Raw genomic sequence first — 25,342 nt, forward strand, 5'->3', positions numbered from 1 at the left:
TTTTCCACATTATCCTGTTACAGGAATTTTAGGTTCCAACACAAAGGTCCATGCAGCAGGTTAGGCAGCACTGTCTTTGTCAGGAGAAGAAGAGGGAGAACAGTTTTCCCCACAAACAAAGCAGAGCTGAGTTTAGTGTCTCTAACAAGTCTTCAGGCATCCCACCAGAAAAATCTAAGAACCCTTCTTTACAGTTGTTTCAGGAGGAGTCTGGTTTCACAACACAGGTGCAGCACAAAATACACCTGAGGGAAAATGTTCCAGCCTCCAGAAAGTTCTACAGAATTCCAGCTGCAGCTTGGGTAATTGAAAGATCAACAAATGGTGAAGCCTAGTTATGCTAGTCCTAAAAAAAGATGGATCAGTGTTCAACTTTTAGCCGTTTTCCACTAGTACCCACTGGGCTTAGCTCCGCTGACTCGACTTGACTTTTAGGTTTTTCCATTAGGTGGAAGTACCTGATACCAGGTATGTTTTTAATACCTACTCTGCCAGAATCCCAAGCCATCTGATTGGCCAGTTAGTGGTGTCACTCTTGAGTCCTGCACAAAAATTAAAACCAGCATTTTTGAAACCCAGCAAGAAGTGAAATGGCTCTCCAAAACCAACACTGTGGTCCAGCGACGGTGTGCAGTCCTGTACCAACAGTTTAGAAGCAGGTATCTCATCGCCTTGATGTCCACCATTGTTGTGTGGTTTGTGTTGCATTGACATTTTGGGACGTTCAGCTGAATCTGATTAGCCGAGTGGGTACTAGTGAAAAAAATTGGAATTAGTCTTCAAGTTTGATCCCTTACCTGATACCTCGCATTGACGAACTCTTGGAAAGGGTGATGAGAAGCTGTGGCCCCAGCACCAGAGACAAGGAAGGTGACAGCCTTCAAACTCCTTTTTGGACTGTTTCAGTTCAAGTTGCAGCAACCTTTCAGCATCTCATGAACCAGGTGTTGATGGATCTGTGTGTTCTCCACCTCAGATTTGCTGGCTTCACGAGCAGTCCTAATGAATGTAATCAGACACAGAGCCAGGTGGAGTACCTTGAATATGAGGTTGGACATGGACAAGTCAAGACTTTAAGTGGAGAAAGTGGAAGTCATTCATGCATACCCAGTGCCCACAACAAAGAGGAAGGTGCTGGCTTTTGTAGAACTAGTGGGGTGGAACACCAAGTTTATTCCCTACTTTGCAGAATGGGCAGCACCTCCCTGGGATCGAACCACCAAGTTTTTGATTAGTACCTGACCTGAGACTCCTAAACTGCAGCCACCCCGTTCTCTTCTTTTTTTTTCTGAACAGCTCAGTAGTCCCCCCCCATGCTGGGAGTACTGGTCATAGGTGACTGGCAGTGGAACCATAGTCGGGTGAAGCTCAGCACAGGACACTGATTGTTTCACAGTCAACAGACAAGATACACACAGAGCTCTGTGCACATCGTCAGGAAAATGCTAAACGGTGACTCTTCTCATTACTTCAGCACACATGCGTTGAGTAAATGCTGCCTGTTTGGACACTTCAAGCTGGTGGTTATGAACGGACTCAAGAATGCGTACACTGTAGTAATGGAAATATTCTGAATGCAGTAACTTCCTGCTTTGCTTGTGTGAAACATTAAAGCAGTATTCAAATCAAATCAAATCACTTTTATTGTCACATCACATGTGCAGGTACATTGGTACAGCACATGTGAGTGAAATTCTTGTGTGCGAGCTTCACAAGCAACAGAGTTGTGCACATGCAGAACGTACATGTATTCACATGCAGAACGTACATAAAATATGTAAGTTATTTCTTGTTAGATATTATTTTCACTCCTGAAATAGATGAATGTACTGCATTTTTTTCTAACTTAAAAGTGAACTAATGAAGAAAAACTTCAGACTCTTTGGCAGGACATTAACTCCGCTGCTACAGAAGTTTTATTTATTCAGCACAAAGTAAGAAAAGGCTGAAAAAGGCCAGTTTCCCAGCTAAAACTTTTTTTTGTCATTTTAACATTAATTACGAGGACATATTATAGCCTGCACCAAATCCTGATTAATCTTGTTCCTGTTTGGTGTAAGGCCTTTCTTGAGAATACTGTAAAATGTTCTTAATGAAGAAGCAAAGTTTTAGCTTTTTCATTCCTGTTTTAAGCTCATTTATATTGCTGTTCAGCCTGTTTTTGTACCTGTAAATCAGCTAATGCCGATGGATTGGAATGGGACACATGAGCAAACTTAACAGTTGCAGGTTTTGGTTTTGTTCAGGGGTGGGCGTCGGCGTTGCAGCAGTGGTGGTGTTGAAATGTTCTGTCAGTTAACTGACAGACGACCACCGCAGCCAACTAACATGATGTTTATAGGTTTAGTTTCGTGCTGGTGTAACCGGACAATATCGCCTCATTTTTAGTGTAAAAATGTGAAAGTGCGACACATGTGGAGCATCCGTACAGTGCACACTGAACCTTGTGGCTCCATAAGCAGACTCAACTGTTTCTGCTGTTTTGTGAGATGATTATTATCAGATGGCTGCTGCAGGGCTTAGTTCGCACAGTGCTTGTACACTCACCGGCTGTATGAGGCAGTAAAACTCTAACCCCTGGTATGATGAAAGGGAAGTTGCTCCTTTGAGCATGTCAGCCCGCAGTGATGGTGCTCCCCCCCCCGCCCTCTGACCACAGCCTGACCCCCAGCGTGACTGCCGTCGGGATTACCACAGATAAACACAACGGTCACCAGCTTCACGTGGATGAATGCTCTATGAAACATTTATCCCACTGTTTCATGTCTAAAGTGGGTAATCAATTCAGTCTAATTATATATTGATGAATAATAATAAAAATAATATCAAATGATAACATGTATTGAAATAAGTGGAAAAATACACACTGTTCAAAATAAGCAAGCCTGTTTCTGCACGTCTGTTCTCACCTCGACTTGAATGCTGCATTCGTTGCCTCCTGTGCAGACGACCTGTCGAACAGAACCAGTCTGCTTTTTCTTCTCAGACCTTTGACATCAGATGTTCTTTTATCAGCCAGTTCTCTTAGAGATGCTTTTGTGGGGAAGATCTGACTATATCCTCTGTTTCTGAAACACTCGGACCAGCCCGTGTGGCACCAGTAACCATGCCACCTTTACTGTCACCTTTCTCCCCAATTCTGAAGTTCTTTTTGAATTTCAGCAACCCCGTGTCTGTCTTTATTCTTTAAACTGGGGTCCTCTACCAGAGGCCTGGGAGCTTGAGCGTCCTGCACAGCATCTTTGCTGTTCCTGGACAGAGATCTCGGTTGTCCTCTCTGGGATCTGCTGGACCCACTCTCCGAGTTTGGGAGTCACTATCCCAAGAGCTCCTATCCCCCCTTCAGCTTACACATCTTCTCTAGCTCCTCTCTCAGCACTTTGTGTTTCTCCAACTTCTCATGTTCCCTCTTCCTGAAATTGCCATCACTTGGTAAAAGTACGTCTATTACTACAACCTTCCTCCTCTGCTTGTCTACTAATACTGTGTGGGGTTGATTAGTCATCACCGCTTTGTCCATCTGTACCTGGAGGTACTACAGGACCTTAGCTGGTCACTCTCAACCATCCAAGTGGGCACTTTGACCTCAGGACATCAAGACCATACTCAGCACAGATGTTCCTCTATGCTATGCCAGCCACTCAGCTACAGCGTTATATGTCTGCCCTACCTACCAGCTTCTTGCACCCTGCTGTGATGAGCTGCATTTTCTCAGGGCCATCTTTGGTCTTGCATGGTGTGGTAGACCCCAGCCTCTATCAGTCTTGTGCTTAGAGGTTTTTCCTGTGCCGCCATGATTAGTGCCTCCAGCGTGGCTGGTGCATGCCGTGCAAAGGCCTGTGCTTCTGTGGCGACTGGCGCTCTTCTTTTTCGAGTTTCAGTGGCCCGAGTTATTCACCAAACTGTTGTGGTCATCTTCCCGATGTGCTTCTGGATCTTTGTTGTTTCATTCTGGATCGTGCTTCTGACACTCACTGGTCCTTCCTGGGTTTAGCATAGAGGCTGTTGAGCTCGGAGTGAGACCCTTCATACCTGATAAAGAGCTTTCTTATGTGTTTTAAGGCAATAAGATTACAGATATACAGCAACTGTGTATATTAAAAAATCTATGTCAGTACGAAAGAGCTTACATAATATCACACCTACACAAAATGCTATTATGGTCTGCTCTACACATGAAAAGTCAAACATTTGTGGAAACTCCTAAAATATCTGGATCTTAACAGATCTATAGCCTGTGCAGCGCTCTTCTAGCTTTCAAAGCAGAGACCGTGTTACATTAAAATGCTGCTGGTATCTTCAAACTATGCAGTCAGGCACGGAGGAGAATCTGCTCTCCATCATTTCAGCCAAAGCATGTGCTGAGAAGTTGAGGGGCACTGGGACAGCAGCATCACACGGTCACGGAGAAGCAGCAGAGAGGACAGAGTAGATGCTCCTGTGTGCTGTGTTACACAACAAGGTCAAGGGTCATGTGTAGAGGTCAAAGGGATGACCGCCAAGCAGCCTGTGAAGGCAGCCCTTGAGTTCCTTAACAATCTGTCAAATCTAATGGAGCACTGAGCGCTCGGGCTGTCAGACTGAAAGTCAGATTACTGATTGTTTTTTGAAAGGCTGTGTTTGATTAAGAGTTGTACCTGTGGGGAGAAGTACGAGGGACTCTTGGATCAGGTTTTTATTTAATAAACTTGGAAAAAGCTGTTGAAAGCATCCTATTTATAACTCTGTCTGCCTTCACTCTTTATTTACCCGGAGTTAATAGAGGCCGCCTGGTCTTCTTTGGTAGGTTTAGTTCATTTATTTTATATTTACTGTGGAATGCAACAACGGTTTAAAGTGAAAAACACGATTCTTCAAGATTATAATGAAGTGAAAACTGATATTCAGCATCAACAAAATATCAGTAACAATCTGTGTGAAATATGAACTCTAATAACTGTGTGCAAAGTTTGTGAGCCTTGTGCTGTCAGTTTTCCATATATTGTCACTTTTATACAGAAACTGTCTGCTCCGCTCATATGGCCACAGCGTTTTAATTTTGAACTTCTTTAGGTGGCTGTAGCTGCCTTAGACTGTCCTTCGCTGCTGTTTGTGGGGGAAGTGATTGGTTGAAGCTGGGTGTCGGTGGGCAACCTGATGTCAATGAAGCCCCAAGTAGATGAGCACACGGGTCTTCCTGGAACTCCTGGCGAGCCCGCTGTTTCTGCTGGTGTTTGCCACATGATTCTTGGTGAATTATGAAGCTGTTGGTAACAGAAATGTCCAGGAAATAATGGTAAACTGTAATGTGCCGCCTCCTGGTTTTCCTGTGGACTGAGTGGCTCCTCAGCATCAGGCCTGATGTGTCCACTCCTCCCATGTAGTGGTTTGCTCAAGACAAACTTTATCCTTCATCCATGTCACTTTCCTTCTGTCTTTCACTTTTTCTGTCAATTGACAGTAAAAATGGTTCTTCACACCTGCCGCTCGCTGCTCTGTGTGTAGGGCTGCCACCATTAGTCAACTAGTCACGATTACGTCGACTATCAAAATCGTCAACGACTAAGTCGACGACTTTGAAGCTTTGTAAGATCCCAAAAGACGCAGGAATAAGTAGCAGGATTTAAGAGTGTAATAACGGACTGAAACAGAAGATGGCAGCACTGCATGTACAAGGATGCCAGCTGCCGTTAAACCCCGAAGAAGAAGCAGCAGTGTCCGGTATCGTAGCTGTGTCCAAATTCAGGAACCGCATCCTCCTGTGCCCACATTTGTAGGCCGATTACGTTACAGCTACACGACAAAGCCTGTCCAAATTCGAAGACTCCGACAAATGCGCCCTTCATTCCCCAGATTTGAAAGATGGGTCGGGTGTATACTTCGTGGTCCAAAGCTATCCCAGAATTCATAGCGCAGCCCAGCGCAGTTTCCAACAATGGCGGCAGCTAGTTAGTTTTAATGTTACTCTTATTATTCTTTCTGGGTCACAAAATAAACGTTTAACATATTTTCAGGCGAGAATGTAGCTGTGTAAACCTCAAATATCTGCTCAGTTTATCAAGACACCGCATATTTTCAAAAGCGCTTCGACATTTTCGGAGACGTCTGTTACCCACTAGCTCGATAGCTAGCCGGGGGCTAGGCTCACTAGCGCCGTGAGAACACCGGACTCCCGGCAGATCGTTTTCAAACCCACCGCCGTCTTTCGCTACTCAGGTTAAACATGATATATGAGTCACTTAGATAACTTAAAATGTTATTGTTTGGCTTTTTTTAGTATTTTATTTGTTCCTGAGTAAATCGGTTTGGCTGAGATTAAAGTTATAGTTTTTACACAGCTGAATAAACATCAAGCAGACAGCTGATTATCAGAAGTGTGAGATGCTCCAGAATTTACTCCGGTGTCCTGTTAGATTTTAGATAGCAAGGAGTTTATTAAACTTCACCGAAACAATCTGCAAATTTCATTAAAATTTAATAAACTATCATCTTGTCTTTATTTTTAGTTAGCACAGACCTTAAACACTTAAAGCTGTAAGCTAATGATAGTTATATAAGAGCAGATGCTGCTGGTGCAATAAGCTGTAAGTTTTACGTCCAATGGATGATGATCTGATTAGTCAACTAATCGCAAAAATAATCGGTGACTAGTCGACTATCAGAATAATCGTTTGTGGCAGCCCTACCTGTGTGTCATTCATTCTTACCTGTGAGTGGACTATGGTGGCAGATGCATTGCTATGATGTTCTGTAAAGCTTGTCATTTGTGTGAACTGCACATGGTAAAATGTAGGCAGGGCTTATTTTTCTGTCTGTGTTCATTTAGCAGTAGCTTGTGAATGCTTTGTACTACCGTAATATGCCGAATATCCCTGTAAAGCTTCTCTTCTTTCTGAAACTTCTTTTCTCTAGCACAAACGGTGACTGAGTTATGGTCATTTAAAGAGTGCTTGTAAAATGGGCCCTCCAGTGGGCCCATGGTAACAATGAACTTTTCCCAAGGACCAGCAACGTCAGCAAGATCTCTGCTTGGGTACAAGCAGGTCATGTGCTCACAGCAAATTATTTTGACTTCTATTTTACAAATCTGTAGCTCTATACGTCCCCCCCCCCCAACCGTTATACAACATATAACATGGCTTCATTTTTGTTCTACAGTTTTGTGCAAAAAAGTAAAAACACTAAAAAAAAAGGCTTCACCGTTTCCGTGTCTTTTGCCTAATCTCAAGTTTTGGTTTTTTTTGGGTTTTTTTTGGTTTTTTTACTACAAAAAAAATGGAGATTTCTGAAGGAACTTTTATATTAACAACAACATCATTGGACTACAGTCTCTATTTCTACGTTTGTTTGCTGCTGTTGCTCTTAACCAGATTGACATCACAAGAAGATCAGTCTTCAACAGAGCTCGACAGACCACGTGACTTTCAGCAAAATCAAAACACTGCATCAAGCGCTAGTATTTCCAGCACCGGTAATCATTAATTCTGCGGTTTTAATCCCTACTTTCATTTTATTTGCCCCAAAAACAGTGATGTACAAAACGACAGAGAACACGGCAGGTCCGCACAAAGACAGACGTGACGAGGAGGCAAAAAAAAAAAGAGGAAAAAAATCAAAGGAGTGAAAGGGTCAGATCCACACGAGCACAGAGTGGGGTAAGGACATTAGTGTGCTGCCCAACTTTCATCACGCACATATTTATTATTATATGGTTCTAAGTTTTAGTGCATATGTTTAGTAACTTCAGATCCTGCAACAAGCCCAGGTCCAGTTTACTTTGGTGATTTGGACGATTCCATCTCACAGCTGCTGTTACAGGCCAACGCATCTACAGGGAGTGCAGAATTATTAGGCAAATGAGTATTTTGTCCACATCATCCTCTTCATGCATGTTGTCTTACTCCAAGCTGTATAGGCTCGAAAGCCTACTACCAATTAAGCATATTAGGTGATGTGCATCTCTGTAATGAGAAGGGGTGTGGTCTAATGACATCAACACCCTATATCAGGTGTGCATAATTATTAGGCAACGTCCTTTCCTTTGGCAAAATGGGTCAAAAGAAGGACTTGACAGGCTCAGAAAAGTCAAAAATAGTGAGATATCTTGCAGAGGGATGCAGCAGTCTCAAAACTGCAAAGCTTCTGAAGCGTGATCATCGAACAATCAAGCGTTTCATTCAAAATAGTCAACAGGGTCGCAAGAAGCGTGTGGAAAAACCAAGGCGCAAAATAACTGCCCATGAACTGAGAAAAGTCAAGCGTGCAGCTGCCAAGATGCCACTTGCCACCAGTTTGGCCATATTTCAGAGCTGCAACATCACTGGAGTGCCCAAAAGCACAAGGTGTGCAATACTCAGAGACATGGCCAAGGTAAGAAAGGCTGAAAGACGACCACCACTGAACAAGACACACAAGCTGAAACGTCAAGACTGGGCCAAGAAATATCTCAAGACTGGTTTTTCTAAGGTTTTATGGACTGATGAAATGAGAGTGAGTCTTGATGGGCCAGATGGATGGGCCCGTGGCTGGATTGGTAAAGGGCAGAGAGCTCCAGTCCCACTCAGACGCCAGCAAGGTGGAGGTGGAGTACTGGTTTGGGCTGGTGTCATCAAAGATGAGCTTGTGGGGCCTTTTCGGGTTGAGGATGGAGTCAAGCTCAACTCCCAGTCCTACTGCCAGTTTCTGGAAGACACCTTCTTCAAGCAGTGGTACAGGAAGAAGTCTGCATCCTTCAAGAAAAACATGATTTTCATGCAGGACAATGCTCCATCACACGCGTCCAAGTACTCCACAGCGTGGCTGGCAAGAAAGGGTATAAAAGAAGAAAAACTAATGACATGGCCTCCTTGTTCACCTGATCTGAACCCCATTGAGAACCTGTGGTCCATCATCAAATGTGAGATTTACAAGGAGGGAAAACAGTACACCTCTCTGAACAGTGTCTGGGAGGCTGTGGTTGCTGCTGCACGCAATGTTGATGGTGAACAGATCAAAACACTGACAGAATCCATGGATGGCAGGCTTTTGAGTGTCCTTGCAAAGAAAGGTGGCTATATTGGTCGCTGATTTGTTTTTGTTTTGTTTTTGAATGTCAGAAATGTATATTTGTGAATGTGGAGATGTTATATTGGTTTGACTGGTAAAAATAAATAATTGAAATGGGTATATATTTGTTTTTTGTTAAGTTGCCTAATAATTATGCACAGCAATAGTCACCTGCACACACAGATATCCCCCTAAAATAGCTCAAACTAAAAACAAACTAAAAACTACTTCCACAAACATTCAGCTTTGATATTAATGAGTTTTTTGGGTTCATTGAGAACATGATTGTTGTTCAATAATAAAATTATTCCTCAAAAATACAACTTGCCTAATAATTCTGCACTCCCTGTATTTGTCGTTTCAGGTTGTAGTGTTACACAACATTTTCAGATCTAATAGAAATAAAATGAGTGTTTTGTAATTCATTCAATTTGTCTTTATTTAGAACTGACATTATTGTTTCATTCTATTATAGAATCTTACAGGAAAGAGGCAACATTGTAAAAATCCATCGTGCTTTATTAGCTGCTTCAGTGAAAAACAAATCAACAATGCAAAAAAAACCAAAAACATTGCAAAACAGCATACTGGAAAACAGTTATTCATCACTTGATTGCTTCAATACAACCCTTCGGCACATATATGCAGACATTTCGTGACTGTTTTGATCTCGCTCTCTCTCTCTTAACCGATCAAACTGGCTGTGGTAGCAGCTTTCAACTCGGTATGACCCAGGTTGACAGAGGGGCCCAGTCTGGATCGCATTCCTGCATTTTGTAGGCTGGTTTTCCTACAAAACACAACAAACATTAGCCTGCAAAGCCACAGTGAACAAAGCAGCAAAGCGCAACGAATTCAATTCAAATCAATATAAGACTTATTTGTAACCTACATCAATAATTATGTTATGATAAATTACGTAATAACTACAACAGCAGACTGACCTTTGTGGAAATGCTTGGAGCAGACTAACATGTGAGCTGGAGGGTTCTGGGACGTTATATTTGGTCTTCGAATGGCAGCAATTCAGGCCATCCGTCACCTCTTTGTTACTTCGGAAACACGGCTCGAACAATTTCTCTTCCACGACGGAATCTGATAACAACTGGTCTCTTTACCCGTCAGCTTCCCGTAGCTGTCATGCGACCGGCTATTGCAGCTAATAATACAACAGCTTCTTGCCAATTTTTCTGTTTCTTTTTATTGCTGTGTGACTGTTTTCTTGTGAAAGCCTGCGAGCACTAGTACCGCTTGCCACTCGTTCCCAGAATCCTTTGCGGTTTTGACGTCACATTTTCGAGCTCTATCCGGTCGTTCAGTCTGACGTCACTAGCCGTGTCTGGGTCTAAACTCCGCTGCAGGTCCACATATCAAACGATCACTATGGCATTACTGAGAGTTGAAAAACTGTCTAAAGTCTTTCATCTTTAATAAAATGATCAGCGTTCTGCTCTACCAGGTGTAACAATTGAGTTTAACATCCAGGCATCCATGAAAACGGAATTTATGACATTTAACGGAGTTAGAAGTTAGCAGGGAGTTAGCTCGCTAGTTTCTATCTAAATACAATATAGCATGTCCTGACTGCGGGGTTTTGGAAACAAATTAAAACGTACAGCTCTGCTATCACTTCCAACATAAATGAAGACAGAAAACTAAACAGCAGTGACGTTTGTAGGGTTACTGAAGTTGGGCTAGCTGGTATATAATGATGTGCTACGTGACCGCTAGCGACACAGCTATGTTAGCATAATATAAACAAGCTAACTTTTTTTCCACTCGATAAAAGTTACCGTGAGTGTTCTCAGTGGTCAGGAACAAATGTAATCGCATGGCAGGATGCTGTAAAAGGACCAAACTTCAGCCAGGAGAACAACTGAGATAATCCATCCACAATACGAGGTTAGTCATTCATATACTGCTGCATGGGCTGGGCTGTAGTTACATCCTAAGGTTTTAAAAACTGAGCTTAAATAAATGATTAGTGGTAATAAAAGCCGAGGGAGGTCAACAGGGATCACTGACTGTTTTAGGAGCTTTTTGAGATCAAATAGAAGAAAATACAAAACATTAAACATGTTAACAACACAAAAGCCATATTAAACGCAGACTACTTTAGGCCCGGAAGTAGGATTCGTCACATCATCACTGAACAACCGGATTGTTGTATTTATGTAGATGACTGGGGAGATGCTGGGAAGCAATCATTTTGCACAAGCTTAAGTGTTCATTAAGGTGTTTGTCACATAGATACAAAATAAGCTCCGAGATTAAGCAGGTGTTAAACACAGGGTGCTTAGTTTATGTAAAACATGCAGTTTGTTGCTGTTTTGGTTTACGTGCTGAAAATGGTTTTATTTGTGTATATTCATGTGTTAGACTTGTACATAGTTAAACATGTATGGATCAAATAATGTTGAATTCTGGATTTGTAAGCAATGAAATTTGAAATAAGGGGGTAGGAACAGGACAAGCTCCTGTTCGAGCAGATGCATTCTGTACACATAGACATGAAAACGTGATGATTTTGAAGGTTTGTTTTTTCTCTTGTTGTTTCAGTTATATTTGCATGCATGGGATTTAAACTGGGGGAGAGAACCAATATTTCTTATTTCAGGGGGCAGAGAGCTCCACAGCCTGGGAGCAGAGCAGCTGAAAGCTCTGCTTCCCATGGTGCCAAAGTAAGTATCCACAGCTGGCCTGTGCAACAACCGATGCAGAGCCCATTAAAGATACTTGAAGCACTATTTTCGTAATTCTACTGTTTCAGTAACCCGGCCTTTTCACTGTTACTTTTGCAAACATTATGATGAACCTGGAGAAGTGTTTACCTTTGCTGACCGAGGCTAAAACGGCTTCATTTGATCCTACTTTGCTTTCTGCAGGGATAGGTTTGAGGGGTCATGCTTCTTTCTGATGCTGATGTTTATGGACTAGAATTTACATACATACCTGCACTCTGGATGTGTCGGGATGATACTTCAGTCTGAAGCCTGGAACACCTGGGGATCGAACCACAGACCTTCCACACCTCCCATCATGTACATTCTGCTTGTTCATTAGTGCTGCACGGTCGAATGATGCTCTCCTGTCTCCTTTTAGCCAGCAGGCATGTGGATATGAAGTTTATGACTATTCTGAATCTGCCTTATGATTCCTAAAAAGTAGCGCATGTAGACCTGCAAGCTGAATGTTTGTACTCTTAATTTCTTCCATCTTTTTAAGTTCATGATATGTTTGATGAAACGCTCGTTTTAACATGTTTACTACAGGTTTTCTATTAAGTTTACAAACACAGATTCAACAGGCTGTGCACGCACTGGAAGTACCTTTGACCCAGTGAATGTACAGTTAGACTTAATTAGCGGCCAGCTGGATAGGATGATTCCAGTAAGCAGCACGGCTAAAGCCAGGTGGTCGTATAACAGTGACAGCGTCTCCCCTCTCCGCTTGGTTATAACCCATCTGCTCCTTCAAGGCTATCTAAGGCAAGCTGAAACTCCTTACTGTTATGCATGGGTGTCTCTGCTGGAGGTGGGGTGGGAGATCAAGTGGTGCCCATGGGGTAAAGCAATCCTCTCTACTCTGACCTCTCAGCAAGCGCAGGATTCATTATGTCCTGCTGTTGTGGAGTGAAAACAATGGTCTATCTGTGGTCAGCACTTCCTCTCATCCATCTTCTAGTCAGGGTGGGTGATTGATTAAGCAGAGAGCCGACGTCACACAACCCACAACTGTATTGTTCATGTACATACCAAACGAGACAGTCATAACCTCGTCATAGCAACATGCTATTATAATCTTTGAGTTTCTGTAAATGTCCTGTAATCTTAGTTGTAGCGTCCTCAGTAAGTAAACCCATCACGCTCAGCCTGCAAGAGATACTGAGAGAAAGCAAGTTTTCATGAAATGGGTAAAATTACTGTCTGATATCTGTCAGCAGGATAATATGCAAGTAATACAGTTTTAATCTGCTGACAATTTAGAGTCAGTGTTGGAGTTGGGATACCTGTGTATATGGGATTTTCACCTCTTTGGAGTGTCCACGTTCCATAACATGTAGAAGTACATGTATGTAAGTGCACACTTGATTAAACGGGGAGCATCTTCTCATTTCTGAAACTACATTTGGCTAAAATGCAGCCTAACCTCGAGTGTTCCTCCAGCAGCCTGGTAGATCTTTATGGCGTTATTTCCGTGCCTCTATTCTGAGCGCACGGAAAAAACATTTTGCAAGTACAAATGTTGCATTTTGAGGAGAAAATTATTTAGAGTGAAGAAAAGTTTAATTTGAGCGAACAAAATTCATTGTTGCGTGCAGGAAATGTTCAGTGTTTGCTGTTATCCACACAGTAACAGCCCCTCTCGCTCAGTTGTTGGCATTTGCCCTCAATAGAATAGAATAAGATGAACAGAACAACATACAAATGGTAAATGGCCTGTATTTATACAGCGCTTTACTAGTCCCTAAGGACCCCAAAGCGCTTTACATATCCAGTCATCCACCCATTCACACACACATTCACACACTGGTGATGAAGCTACATTTAGCCACAGCCACCCTGGGGCGCACTGACAGAGGCGAGGCTGCCGGACACTGGCGCCACCGGGCCCTCTGACCACCATCATACAATACAAGTACTAATAAGTAAGTAATTAATAAGTACTAATAAAATACTTTATTACATAGGAAAAAGTGCACTTGGTGCTGTTGCACATGGAGGAGACAATCATCCATTTTTATTTATTTATTTTTTCAAATTGCACAGAAAAACCAAACCAGTAGGACCACACATCATATTTATCAGGATCTCATGATATGTTTAATGGGCCGATGTGGTTGTGTTTGCAGTGATGCTAAAGAGCAACACATACTTAAATTCTAGTTCATTACTGCCGTCCCTGACCTAAAGTAACAGTTGTTACCACTGGAAATAATCTTCCTGTTTCGCTGCCTTTGAATGTAAAGTCACACTTGCTGACTTAATCAGGTGTGTTTGTTAGTAGCAGCCAGGTGATCAATCTTAAGGCCGTACTTTGTTTTCATAGGACTGCATAGAGTGATCCTCGATAAGCACGGTGCGTCTAAAATAGCTGTTAGGTAACAGTTGAGGTTTGTTTGAAATACCGACCAATGCCTGCCAATTAAAGAAAAAATGCCGCCATCTATCCTCCCTTTCTGTGATCACACAAAGAGTTAGGAATGAGCAGGCCATGTGTGCTGATGTAACCTTCCAGTGTTTTGTATGCATATGACAAACCATATATTTCAGTCTCCTGTCAAGTTGAAGGTTAACACTGTTTGCTGGCAAAACACTGAAATATTGACCAAAATCTTCTTTGCACTTGATGCAGTACCTGCAATAAAAACCCACAACGTTGACTTTAGGGCATCAAAAACTGAAAAAATTAGCCTTTTATGAGAAAATAAGTAGATGACAAGTGTAAAACACATTAAAAGGAAGGATGGAAACACTGGGAACCTAAGGCACTTAAAGAAGTGGCAAACAATGTGCTGTGAACTGTGTGTTATAGTGGCATGTGGGTCATTCAGAAAGCTGTGGATACTGTTGTTTGCACGTGTCTGATGAGACGTCTTCACACAGGGACTGACTTGGAGTGATGTGATGACATGATAGGAAAAAGTGACAATTAATGACTTGAAGCGATGATGGACAAATAACCGCGAGTGGGTCCCAACTCCAGCCTTTCAGCTCCTAGTGGAGCGACTAAGATGACTGTCAGTGACAACAAAGAATACAACTCATAGAAATATAAGGGTAAGTACTTTGGAAGGTTACCTAGGCAACTGGAGCTTGTAATGTCAACAAGGCTTAAATGTAACTTGACTGACCGTACAGTGGCCAGGAGACGCTGAATGACTTCATATTAGAGATGAGACTTTTTCCACTCAGTCATTCCCCAAGCCTTTTTACTGCGGTATTCTCATATAACAAAGTGTTTGCCTTTAAATATTAACATTAAAGTTGAACTGCCTGAGCGTCACGACAGACGGCGATCTGATAAAAGTGGTCAGTTTTGTCTTTATCAGCAGGAGGCTGCTGCAGTCAAAAGGGGGCAGGGATTATCCTGTTAATGGGCTTATTCGCGGTATTCAAAGAAACACTTGTGACCTCGCTCATGTGGCCAATGACGGGTTGCTCTGACATTATATACTCTCCCACTTTTCTACATGCCTGTCAGTCTTTCCCGTCTTTGCAATGTTCAGTCTTTTAAAGCGGCCGTTCCAGTTTAGCATGATGTCCCAGAATGCTGCTGGGTGGGTTTTTAGCAATGAAATCAGAATGTCGCTAGTCTGGTTGGCATGGCAGGTAGACACTAAACTACTCGGATAACAAACTGGCGTTGCCCTCCGCTGGCCATGTGGAACCCTAGCCCATCTGGGACAGAGGAGCTGGGATGCTGATGGACTGATAGAGTTGCTGCATGAGTGCTGTGAAACCCCGGGCAGTGTAGTGGCTTCAGGTTGAGGATTTCTGTAGGTTTAGGAGACTGGTGTATATTTAATATGGAGGAAATGTAAATCTTTGTGGTGTCATGAACAAACATGCCCAGCCTTCTCAGGATGGAACAGAGCTTATCTTGTATTGTAATAGACGTTTACAGTTCTGGCTTGGAATAGTGCTTGCTCACTGCAATACATAAGCAGTGAAATCATTACAAAGTGAGGCTTTCTTCTTTGTAACCACACTTTAGATTTTTGAGCCGTTTAGCCAGTAACTTAGATTACATGCAAGTAAGACTGGACAAAAAGACTGACGTATGTTACACTCAGTCATTGCTTGTTCTTATTTAGAGGTGTCAGGCTGGTATAACATTCATATATTTTAGCCTGTTGTTGTTTGCAAATGCAGAAAAATACATTTGCTCAATACAGCTCATAGCTGCCCGTTCTGATAGGCTGATGCAGTATTGAGCCACTTGTTATAAACCTTGCATTGAGCATGTCTCCATCCACAGGGGGACAGGAGGCCGTATGTTACTTTGATAGCGAGCTGATTAGCCCTGAAGTTGCAGAGGTTTTAAAGGTGAAAGGTTAAAGATGCAGCCTTTCATTGTCCGCACACAATGGGCCACGGCGGCGCAGGCTCTGCTGCATTGGCTGCTGCTGGAAGCCTTTCCAGCCTCAGGCTATCACGGTCAATAAGCCGTCATGAGGATTAGCAACAGAGACCACACACTGGAGAGCTCTGCTGCTGGTCTGTTATCGACAGACACGACAACCGAAACACGACTTGATCCCAGTTAGCGCTGGGCCAGATCATACCATTCACAGTAATACCGGTATAATGTTGGGCAACGATAACAAAATGAAATATGGCGATAGAATATGGGTAAAACGTGGCGGAAAAAGCATGGCGCCGATGGCGAATGAGAAGAGCGAAAGCGGATCGTTGAATGAAACAGATGAATCTGAACTGGTTTGTAAAAATGCTGCAGCTTCACTGGTGTGGAACTGGTTTAGCTTTCGTCCGTCAGATACACAACAAAGCACTATTTTTGGTAGCGCATGCTAGCGGGCCGTCGTTATTACCGTGTTGTTTGGAAAATACGATGCACTTAAAATCAATCCTTTGATTTTTCTGAAAGTCGACAGAGCCCCTTATTATCCCGTGTGCCTTATGTATGAACTCTGGTCGTGTTTACTGACCTCGAAACGATTTTATGTGCACGGCGCTCGAAAATCTGTCAAATGTTTCAGTACGACTTTGCTGAGCTACGAAGCCGCACCGCTTGATGGATTGTCGGAGCATTACGGCTATCGTAGGCGGAGCCTGGCCGAGTGATACGTACTGTTCTTCAACATAATATTACCGTATTGTGTGTGTATAAGCTCTTTTTAAGTTTTGTTGATGTTATGCATGGTTATGCTGAGGATATGTCGGCCAGTTTCCACTGGAAATGCCTTTTGGTTAAACTGTCAGCGAGGAGTTTGCACTGTTACATTTTTATATAACTTTAATGCAAAAAACAGCTGCTTGTTTAAGTGAAAATACATCGATGGGGATTTTTGCACTACTAAAGTTGTGGAGTTGTAAAGTATTTTGTCTCGTGTCAATTATATCGTCAGTTATATCGTTATCACAAATTTTCAAATGTATATCGTGATAAATATTTTTGCTCTACTCCCAGTCACATAAACGTTGTTGTTAAGAGCTGACGAGAGAGCAGAAAGAAAATTGGAAAATGATGTGTGGCAGGACCACTGTGCTCTCAGCGTCGCCTCTTACACACACTGGCCGGATATTGAAAGAAGACTTTCCTGCAGCACATGGTAGTGTTTTAGATTTTAAATGTGTTGTTCTTGCTTCCAAACACCCACCATCTCCAATAATCTCATTCAAATCTGTAGTGTCTTATACTCAGACCTCTCGTACGGTCTGAGTATGAGTCTAATGGAAACAGAGTAGTAGTCAGCTATGCTTAGGGTTCCAGAAACAATGGTTATTCAGAAAGCGGTGAATACTGTGCCCTAAGACACGTCTTCACACAGGAATGGACTTGCAGCGATGTGCTGAGTGGACACCATAGAGGAGAAAAATCTAATTTAAAAAAATGAACGACTTCACGGTGGTGCTGGGTCCCAGGTTAATCTTTTCAGCTTCAAGGTGAGCGCCTAAACTGACTGTCAGTGACAATGAAGAATACACTGCTGTGTATGTAAAGAGGGATGAGTACTTTAAAAGGTTGCCTAGGCAACAGGAGCTCGGATTGTCAACAGTGGTTGTAGTGATGAACGATAGTCTGTGGACCACGCCGGCGCTCCAATCAGTGTTAGTTTTGCTCATCCCCCATTATTCATCATTATAATAATAATATGTTGATACGACACTCAAATCTTGCTTGTTATAGTTTTCATGTTGAATCTCCACACGTGACAGATGTGATGAGTGTGGCTGCATCTGCAGAGACTCACTGGGTGATTTTGTGGCCGTGTGTGATGAGGGCACGATGAAGTGCAGGAGACACAGGTGGGAATCTTTTGGAAGAAACAAACAAAAAAGCGACAAACCCTTTACTGTGGTATTCTCATATAACAGAGGGGGTGTTTTTAACCCTTTTAAAGCCGGTCGGAGCGGGCACGCTCCGTTTTGCTAACTATTTTTAAATCCCGGTAGCTCTGCAACCACATAAGCTAGCGCCATAATTTTTTTTGCATATGAAACCGGAGGAGTTGTACTTACATCTTATGCCATCAGCTTGCCCTAAGTCAGTTTCCTTCCACATATAGCTTTGAAAAACTGCATAAAAAGCACTTGCAGGAACAAAAACATAATATTCCAGAAACACGCTTTGCCGATCCGATCACTTCCTACGTCCATCAGCACGAACTCTCGCATGTCCTCCATGTCCTGCCCGAAACCGGAAGTGACGTCATTTTGCGGAAATGTAGTTTTTTGCCTTCAGGGCCTCATGAGCCTATACTGGTGTTTTTAAAAGTTATGTTTGACTTTATGACTTCCTGTGTCGTTTCTGGGATGCTGAGGACTCATATTGCACTGCTGGAAATAGTTTATTTTGATGCACATGCTGTTATTTTGCAAATTTGCATTATAATATTTATTTTCGTTTTTCCTGCAGTATATGAAAATTGGTGTATTTCAAAAATAAAACTATAAAGACACTCAAAATAAATTTCCTGTGGTGGGAAACTATTTTGTGCAACTTTTTTGTATTTACAGTTTTGAGGGATAAGCCTCTTAAATTTCTCTAACTAGAAATATATGTTAAAAAACAAAAACGATTTTCAATTTTTTTGTAGTTTATTGCACGTTTTTGAAATTTATGTAATTACTATGCACTTAATGCATGCATATTATTAAAATTTGGGCTATAATGGTTGTATTGATGTATAGCAACTTGAAATGCTCCCAAAAATGACACTACAGCCTGTAAAAATATAATATAAGCTCTGGCGGACTATGGCAGGTCTTAAAGGGTTAATTATTAACGTTGGTTTCTAACTGTAATAGGTCTCCTGCTTTTGTTACAATCTTATGGACGACACCAGTGGACGTGGAAACATTTGGCACTGACGCTGTGTCTGGATACAGCTTCACAGAGCTATAGTCGTGTTAATTGCTGTGAGCCTCACAAATGGAATCCCACTGATGCCCATTGTTGTGTGTGGGGGTGTGTGAGGAGTTAACACAAAGCACTTTTAACCAGGCTACTGTTAACCATCTTTAATAGATAGATGGTTTTTATTACTCATGTATGTTTTTGAAGTTTTGGATGCCAAAATACATTTTGTGTCAACGAAACTGTAAATGATAAATATATTTGTCCACAGTTCCATTCTCTGATTCGTGCTGATGTGGAGACAACATTTCAAAGCCTGAACCCTAAAGAGCAGTAATAAAAAAAACGTGACTTTTTTTAACAGGTTATCAGCGACTCGTTAATGATGAGGCTTATCTTAGGTACATCTGCCATACCTACACATGCCTCTTATAACTAAACTGTAATTGTAAGAGATGTAAGATAAAGACAGTTGGTGCAGTCACATAAAAGTAGGTTGTGGTCCTTCAGTCGACAAGTTCCAAATGCTTTGAGTCACATGGCAGATATAATGGCTGGAGGTGAACTTCTCTGCAGTTCGAGGTGACATCCAAACTTCTTGTCTCACTTCAAAGCTGCAGCTCCTCAGAACTGTGTGGAGGTGGGGAACTTGTTACATGGATGTTATATATGTAACGTATGTTTGTTCGGCTGACTGAGGCACGCGTGTGTTCGTGTGTGTGCTCCAGGGAGAACATATGCCCTGGTGTTGGAGGGGGGTTGGGAAGGAGGGGTCAGGTGCAGGCAGCTGGCGTGTGTCGGGTCAAGGGTCTACAGCTGTTGATAGCAGGGTGGTACACTGACACAGATGGGGGGGGGGTTATGCACCAACATTCTGCACCAGTCTGGATGTGACTGATGGAGCTCGCTCGGTGCTATGTAAGTGAGAACCAGTCACTTGGTGGTTGCACAGATGGCCAGGCTGCTGCAGGAGGTGAGACGGGGAAAAAATGTGGGTCTAATAAAGCTGAGACAGCAAGTGGGTAACTAATATGAAGCAAACAGACTGTCGTGGGGTTAGGGGAGCCCGATGATGTGTCAGGCTGTGCATAAAAGATCCATAAAAATGTTTTCCCACTGTGTGGTCCAGCGCGGTCAGCTTTTACTGTTGCTACTAGTTTGGTGGAGACTTCGAGTCTTTGCGTACAACAGTTCTTCATACATGGACGCGGTGACACGTGAAGGAAACGTGCTGTAAAGTGCTTCCTACAGAAGCAGCATCAGATAGGAAGGTAGGGAGTATTCCCTGATCAGGGTTAGGGTTTGTTTCATAACTAATGACTGAAGCCTGGTCTCACAATAACCAAGTTAGCAAGTCAAAATGAATGATAGTGAAAACAAACGTGCACGAATGAACACACATAAGATAAGAAGGTAAGCTGTATTAAAACTACTCATGTTGTGTTAAGTGTTGGGGGATTGATCAGAGTTATAATAATATTTTGGTTTATTTTTACTTTTTATAATGAAACTTTTTTAGCTTTAATGTTCTTAATGATATGGATGTTAGAGGTGAATGTGCGTGGCATTAAAGTTCAGATGTTGCAGCGCTCTGTGATGGCAGGTGACTCACAGGAAAGCACCCAAACTTCATCAGGTTGCTTGTGAAAACTAAATTGACCAAACTGAGATCAAACCAGAGAAATTTCCTCCACATTTTCATGCTAACACATTCCCCACATCACTACAGCTCCACCACCAGTCTGTAGTGCTGATACAAAGCAGGATGGATCCCCGCTTGGAGGATGTTTATGACCAATTCTGATGGTAACTGTCGGATTTTTTTTTTTTCCAGTAGAAATTGAGATGTCAGACTGGGCAACATGTTTCCAGTCTTCTATTGTCCAGCTTTGGTGAGCTTGTGCGAACTGTAGCCTGAGTGTGAACAATGATGGTGAGGTGGCTGTGGTCTGCTCTTAGGTCCACTCGGTTGCTGTTGTGTCACACCTCTTTGACACCACACACACACAGTGTAAGGTCTGAGTGGGTCTGCCCTTTATTACTCCATGTAACTGAGAGTGCTCTTTCTGTTTCAGATTTGTGAGTACTCTGTACTGCCTCAGTTACTTTGTTTTGTTGATTTTTATTTTTGTTCACTATTTTTTGACGTCTAGTTTTAGTTGACTTGGACGCCTTGTTGGTGATCATCGACTGCATGTAGCTTTCCAGTCTTACAGTGGGAGCCCCTTAAAACTGCATTCATCTTAAAGGCCAGCAGGGGGAGACTCCTCGAGCTGCCAGATGTATTAAAGAAGGGCCCTGCTTTTCCCCTGCCGGATGACCTCGCGTAACACTTTCCTGAGGAGTGCACGATCTTCATCATTAGTTTAAATGCAACATTATGCTTATATTGTAAAGTCTCAGTGGAGCCAACAGGTTGAATAAAGCAGTATATGCATTACTATATGATACTGCAACCTGTGCTGCTCCCCACATGCTACTTAGTTTACAATCACCAAGAGGATCAGAACGAGTTTCCTTAGAGGCTTCACGCTGAGTCTTTTATAATACAGCCTGTTGTGGTGGGATTTGTCACAGGGGTGAGCATGAGTCACCAACCAGAAGGAAATAAGAGATCATCTCAATCTATTTACATAAAAAACAACATAAAATGAAGGAGATCGATGCTGAGTTTGCTAAAGTAAGACATGAATTTTAGTGATGAGGTTACAGGTGAAAAGATGTTTAAGACACTGGACTGAAACATTCACACATCATGATGCGTGAATGACGTCACTGTCATTATATTAATGCTGCTATCCTGTATATATTGTACATACTATTGTTTGAGTACTTACGATTGTTTTTTTTGTACTTTTTATATTTTACATTTATATTTATTATTGAAACTTGCACCAAGGGAGTGGCACTCCAATTTCGTTGTACTCTGTACAATGACAATAAAGGCTATTCTATTCTATTCTATTCTATTCTATTCTATGCAAGTCTCCTTTTCCACTGTGAGATCTACGATCAGAAGATGGATAAGCTATCTTTAGAAAAGCATAATAGTCTTAAGCTGTGGTGTTTAAGCAATATTCTGTTGGCACTCAAAGGTGTGTGAAACCTGTACCACTGATATCAAACAGGATGGATCCACACTTTTATGTTGTTCATGTGAAATTATGTCTGATTGTTGCAGTATCAGACCTGGCAACATTTTGTGGTGAGCTTGTGCGACAGTTTCTTATGCTTAGCTGCCTGGTGTGTTCTTCTGATGTTGGGGGGGTTTCTCTGCATGCATCCTCATCAAGCCGTGTTCATATCTGCATAGGACACACTGTGATGGGACTTTGTGGCCACACTCCCCTGGCTTACAGACAATCTAGTTCAGGTAGACTACTCTCTCCTCTGGGCTCAGCATGTCTGCTCTGCTCACTGTTGTTCGCACTGGGCTGTAGCCTCCAGACTTCCAGCTTAAATGAATGGACTGGCCTTAAATGGCCTTTGTGCTCTACCTGAGCACTCAAAGGGCTTTATGTAACTTGCCTCATTCGCCCAAGCTTTCTGTCTAACATTCACACACATTGGACATGTCCAGTACACCAGAGAGCAACGTGGGCTTGGTATATTTGGCGTGCAAACCAGAGCAGCTGTTAATAGACGACCTGCTCAGCTACCCTGAGCAGTAGCGTTGGTCAGTGTGGATGTGTGGGCTACAGGCACAACACAAGTCTGACTGACTGAACTGCCAAACTAAAAGAAGCCAAACTTTGTGCTATAACTTTTGTGTCTTACAGCAGTTAATTGCACGTTGGAGTTTGAATCCTTTTTGTTAATATTATCATAATTGCCAGTACTCTGTAACAATTGGAGCACTAACCTCGCACCTCTTTTCTGCAGGTTTTTACAGCGATCATCAGCTTGAAACTGAGCACAACAACATGGGTAAGTTCATAAACCTGCACTTACCTCAGATTTCAATCTTACTTATCTTCCCTTACTTTTCTGTTTAAGTACTAATGAAACATATTTAGTTACATTTGCCCCCAGTATCTGTTTACTCCAAAATACATGAACTTTTCTCTGGTCCAACAACGCTGAACCTCACTTTTAGTTTCTGATCTTGAAAATGATCTTTGGACAAAGATCTCCCTCTAGTGGTAAAGTGAAATGTGAAATTAATAAATGGGTTCTAGTTTCCAATCAAAACCACAAGAGGGGGGTATAAACCCAACGACAGCCGCTTCCATCCACACGAGCATGGAGAGAGAAATCCAACAAGTGGAAATGAAATGTCTAAACACATTTACACGTTTCATAAAGCAACGAGTCTTGATGGTCTGCTTCAGCGATGTGATCTCAGAGAACTTCAATAAATGAAAGTAATCGACGTCTTTGTTGTCTTCAACATCTCTGCGCGGTGGACGCAGTGCAGAGATGCAACACGAGCTGTAGAAATGTGTCGGGAAGACGTGACTCCTGGTTTCAGGGGAAGCTGGATGCAGGGGGACAGGGTGAGGCAGTGGTCCAATGTTAAGGTCCAGGTTCAGATGAAGTTCACTCAGGACTCCCCTGGCTGCCATTGCAGCGCCAGGTGGCACCATGGAGAGGGTCATAGGTCATGCACAGTTCAAAAAGCGCTGACCTCACCGTGACTCCACGCTGACCTGTTTGTGTGCAGCTCTGCTCTCATAGTTCCTCCATAAACCTGCAAGTGTGTGTGTGTGTGTGTGTGTGTGTGTGTGTTTTTGTGTGTGTGTGTGTGTGTGTGGGTGTGTGTGTGTGTGTGTGGGGAGGAGGGGTCACTAAGAAGTAGAAGGAAGCCGAGAGGAACTATTAAACCTGCGCACACACTGAATGGTGGGCATTGTCAGCGTGCTGCAGGAGAAGGCGTGGATTTATGAGCCCAGGCATGATTGGGTTGTAAACTTGACAAGGTGGGTTCGCTCTGTTAGCTCTATTCTCATCCCAGGATGCTGCAGTGCACGCACTGGGCAAGGGTGACGCAGAGGTCAAGGGGGGCTGCAGAAAGCCTCCTCCGGCTTGTAAATGCTGTGACAGGGCTGGGAATTCACAGACCTCCATTCAGTGACCAAAAAAAGCCAGGTCAGGGACCGAATAGCTGCGCTCGCAGCAGCTGTTTCCAACACGAGCCCAGTACATGAAGTCCTAATATCAACTCTGTTATCTCAGAAATGTTTTTTCTTCACTAGAATCTTAATCTCTGAAGGTGAATCGTGTTGTGGTCATGAAGCAGCAGATGGTCATTTATTGGAGATGGATTTGTGCACCACGGGGCTGTAAACCCACGACAGTGTGCTGTCCTGGCCACAGATGTTCAGAGCTCTTTGGGGAAGCGTAAAGAGATGAAGTCCATTTAAAAAAAGAAAGAGCTGCACACTTCATCACTCACACGTTCATCTCCATCAGCTGGAAGTTAACTGTTTAAAAGCCAAATTCATGCAGATCTCTTGAATTCGTGCGGCAGTGACATTTGATTTGATTCTGGGAATAACTGAGCGTGTCGGAGATGAACCTCGGGCCAAAAACACCGAGTGTGTTTGGATTAATAGAAGGTCATTCTGTCTTGAACAGGGAGCCAAAGTATTACTGGGAATAATATTTTCATGTGTAAGGATCCCGGCTGCTGCATTTGAATGTCCTGAACTAGTTCTACTGAAAGTCCAGTGCAGTGTTACAATAATCTCACCTGCTTGTCATGAATGCAGGTCAGAGTCAGGTTTTTTAACTTGATATATTTTTCAAGTAATAGAAAGGAGGTCTGGTGGCCTTATTAATACGATCATCAGAACTTGAATCACAGAAATGGAAGTTAAATCTGATCAAATTTAGACAAAGAGAAAGTCTCGTCTCCAAGTTTTGACACATCTGCAGTTAATGTGAGTGCAGCTCATTGTGAACAGAGGTTAGAAGATCAGAGTAGAATGTAGCTCTGTATCATCTACATAAGAGCAGCAGGACACATTATGACTCTTCATATTATTACCAAAATACTACATCAAGGTTAAAGAGTAGTAGACCAAGGACAGACCCTTGAGGAACCCCTGACTGAAGCCTGTGCAGGTCTAAAGTCATCGATCGAAATATTAAAAGTTCGACCCTTTAGCTGTGATGTAATCCAACCAGGAAGCTGACCTGTTAAAGCAACTCATGAAGTCTTTGAATTAAAATGAAAGGGATCAAATAAAACCAGGACTGTGAGTCACTGCTGGTCCTCGGTGACTTTAGTAAGAGCTGTTACTGAAACCTTATTGGTCCTTATCATTACAGA

At 42.6% G+C, this 25,342-nt stretch overlaps 1 protein-coding gene across 1 annotated transcript in view; it reads left to right on the forward strand.

Moving 5' to 3' along the window:
• Positions 1–25,342, forward strand: part of nr6a1a (nuclear receptor subfamily 6, group A, member 1a) — a 119,392-nt gene that overhangs the window by 6,649 nt on the left and 87,401 nt on the right. The window contains exon 2 of the mRNA XM_085293282.1: positions 22,951–22,995. Within this exon, the coding sequence (XP_085149408.1) occupies positions 22,951–22,995 (45 nt within the window). The remainder of the gene's footprint in view (positions 1–22,950; positions 22,996–25,342) is intronic.

The sequence above is a fragment of the Mchenga conophoros genome, linkage group LG12 (assembly GCF_057382185.1).
Source record: "Mchenga conophoros isolate Kocher_MC1m ecotype Shallow Benthic linkage group LG12, M_conophoros_male_GT1.1, whole genome shotgun sequence".
Taxonomy (NCBI): domain Eukaryota; kingdom Metazoa; phylum Chordata; class Actinopteri; order Cichliformes; family Cichlidae; genus Mchenga; species Mchenga conophoros.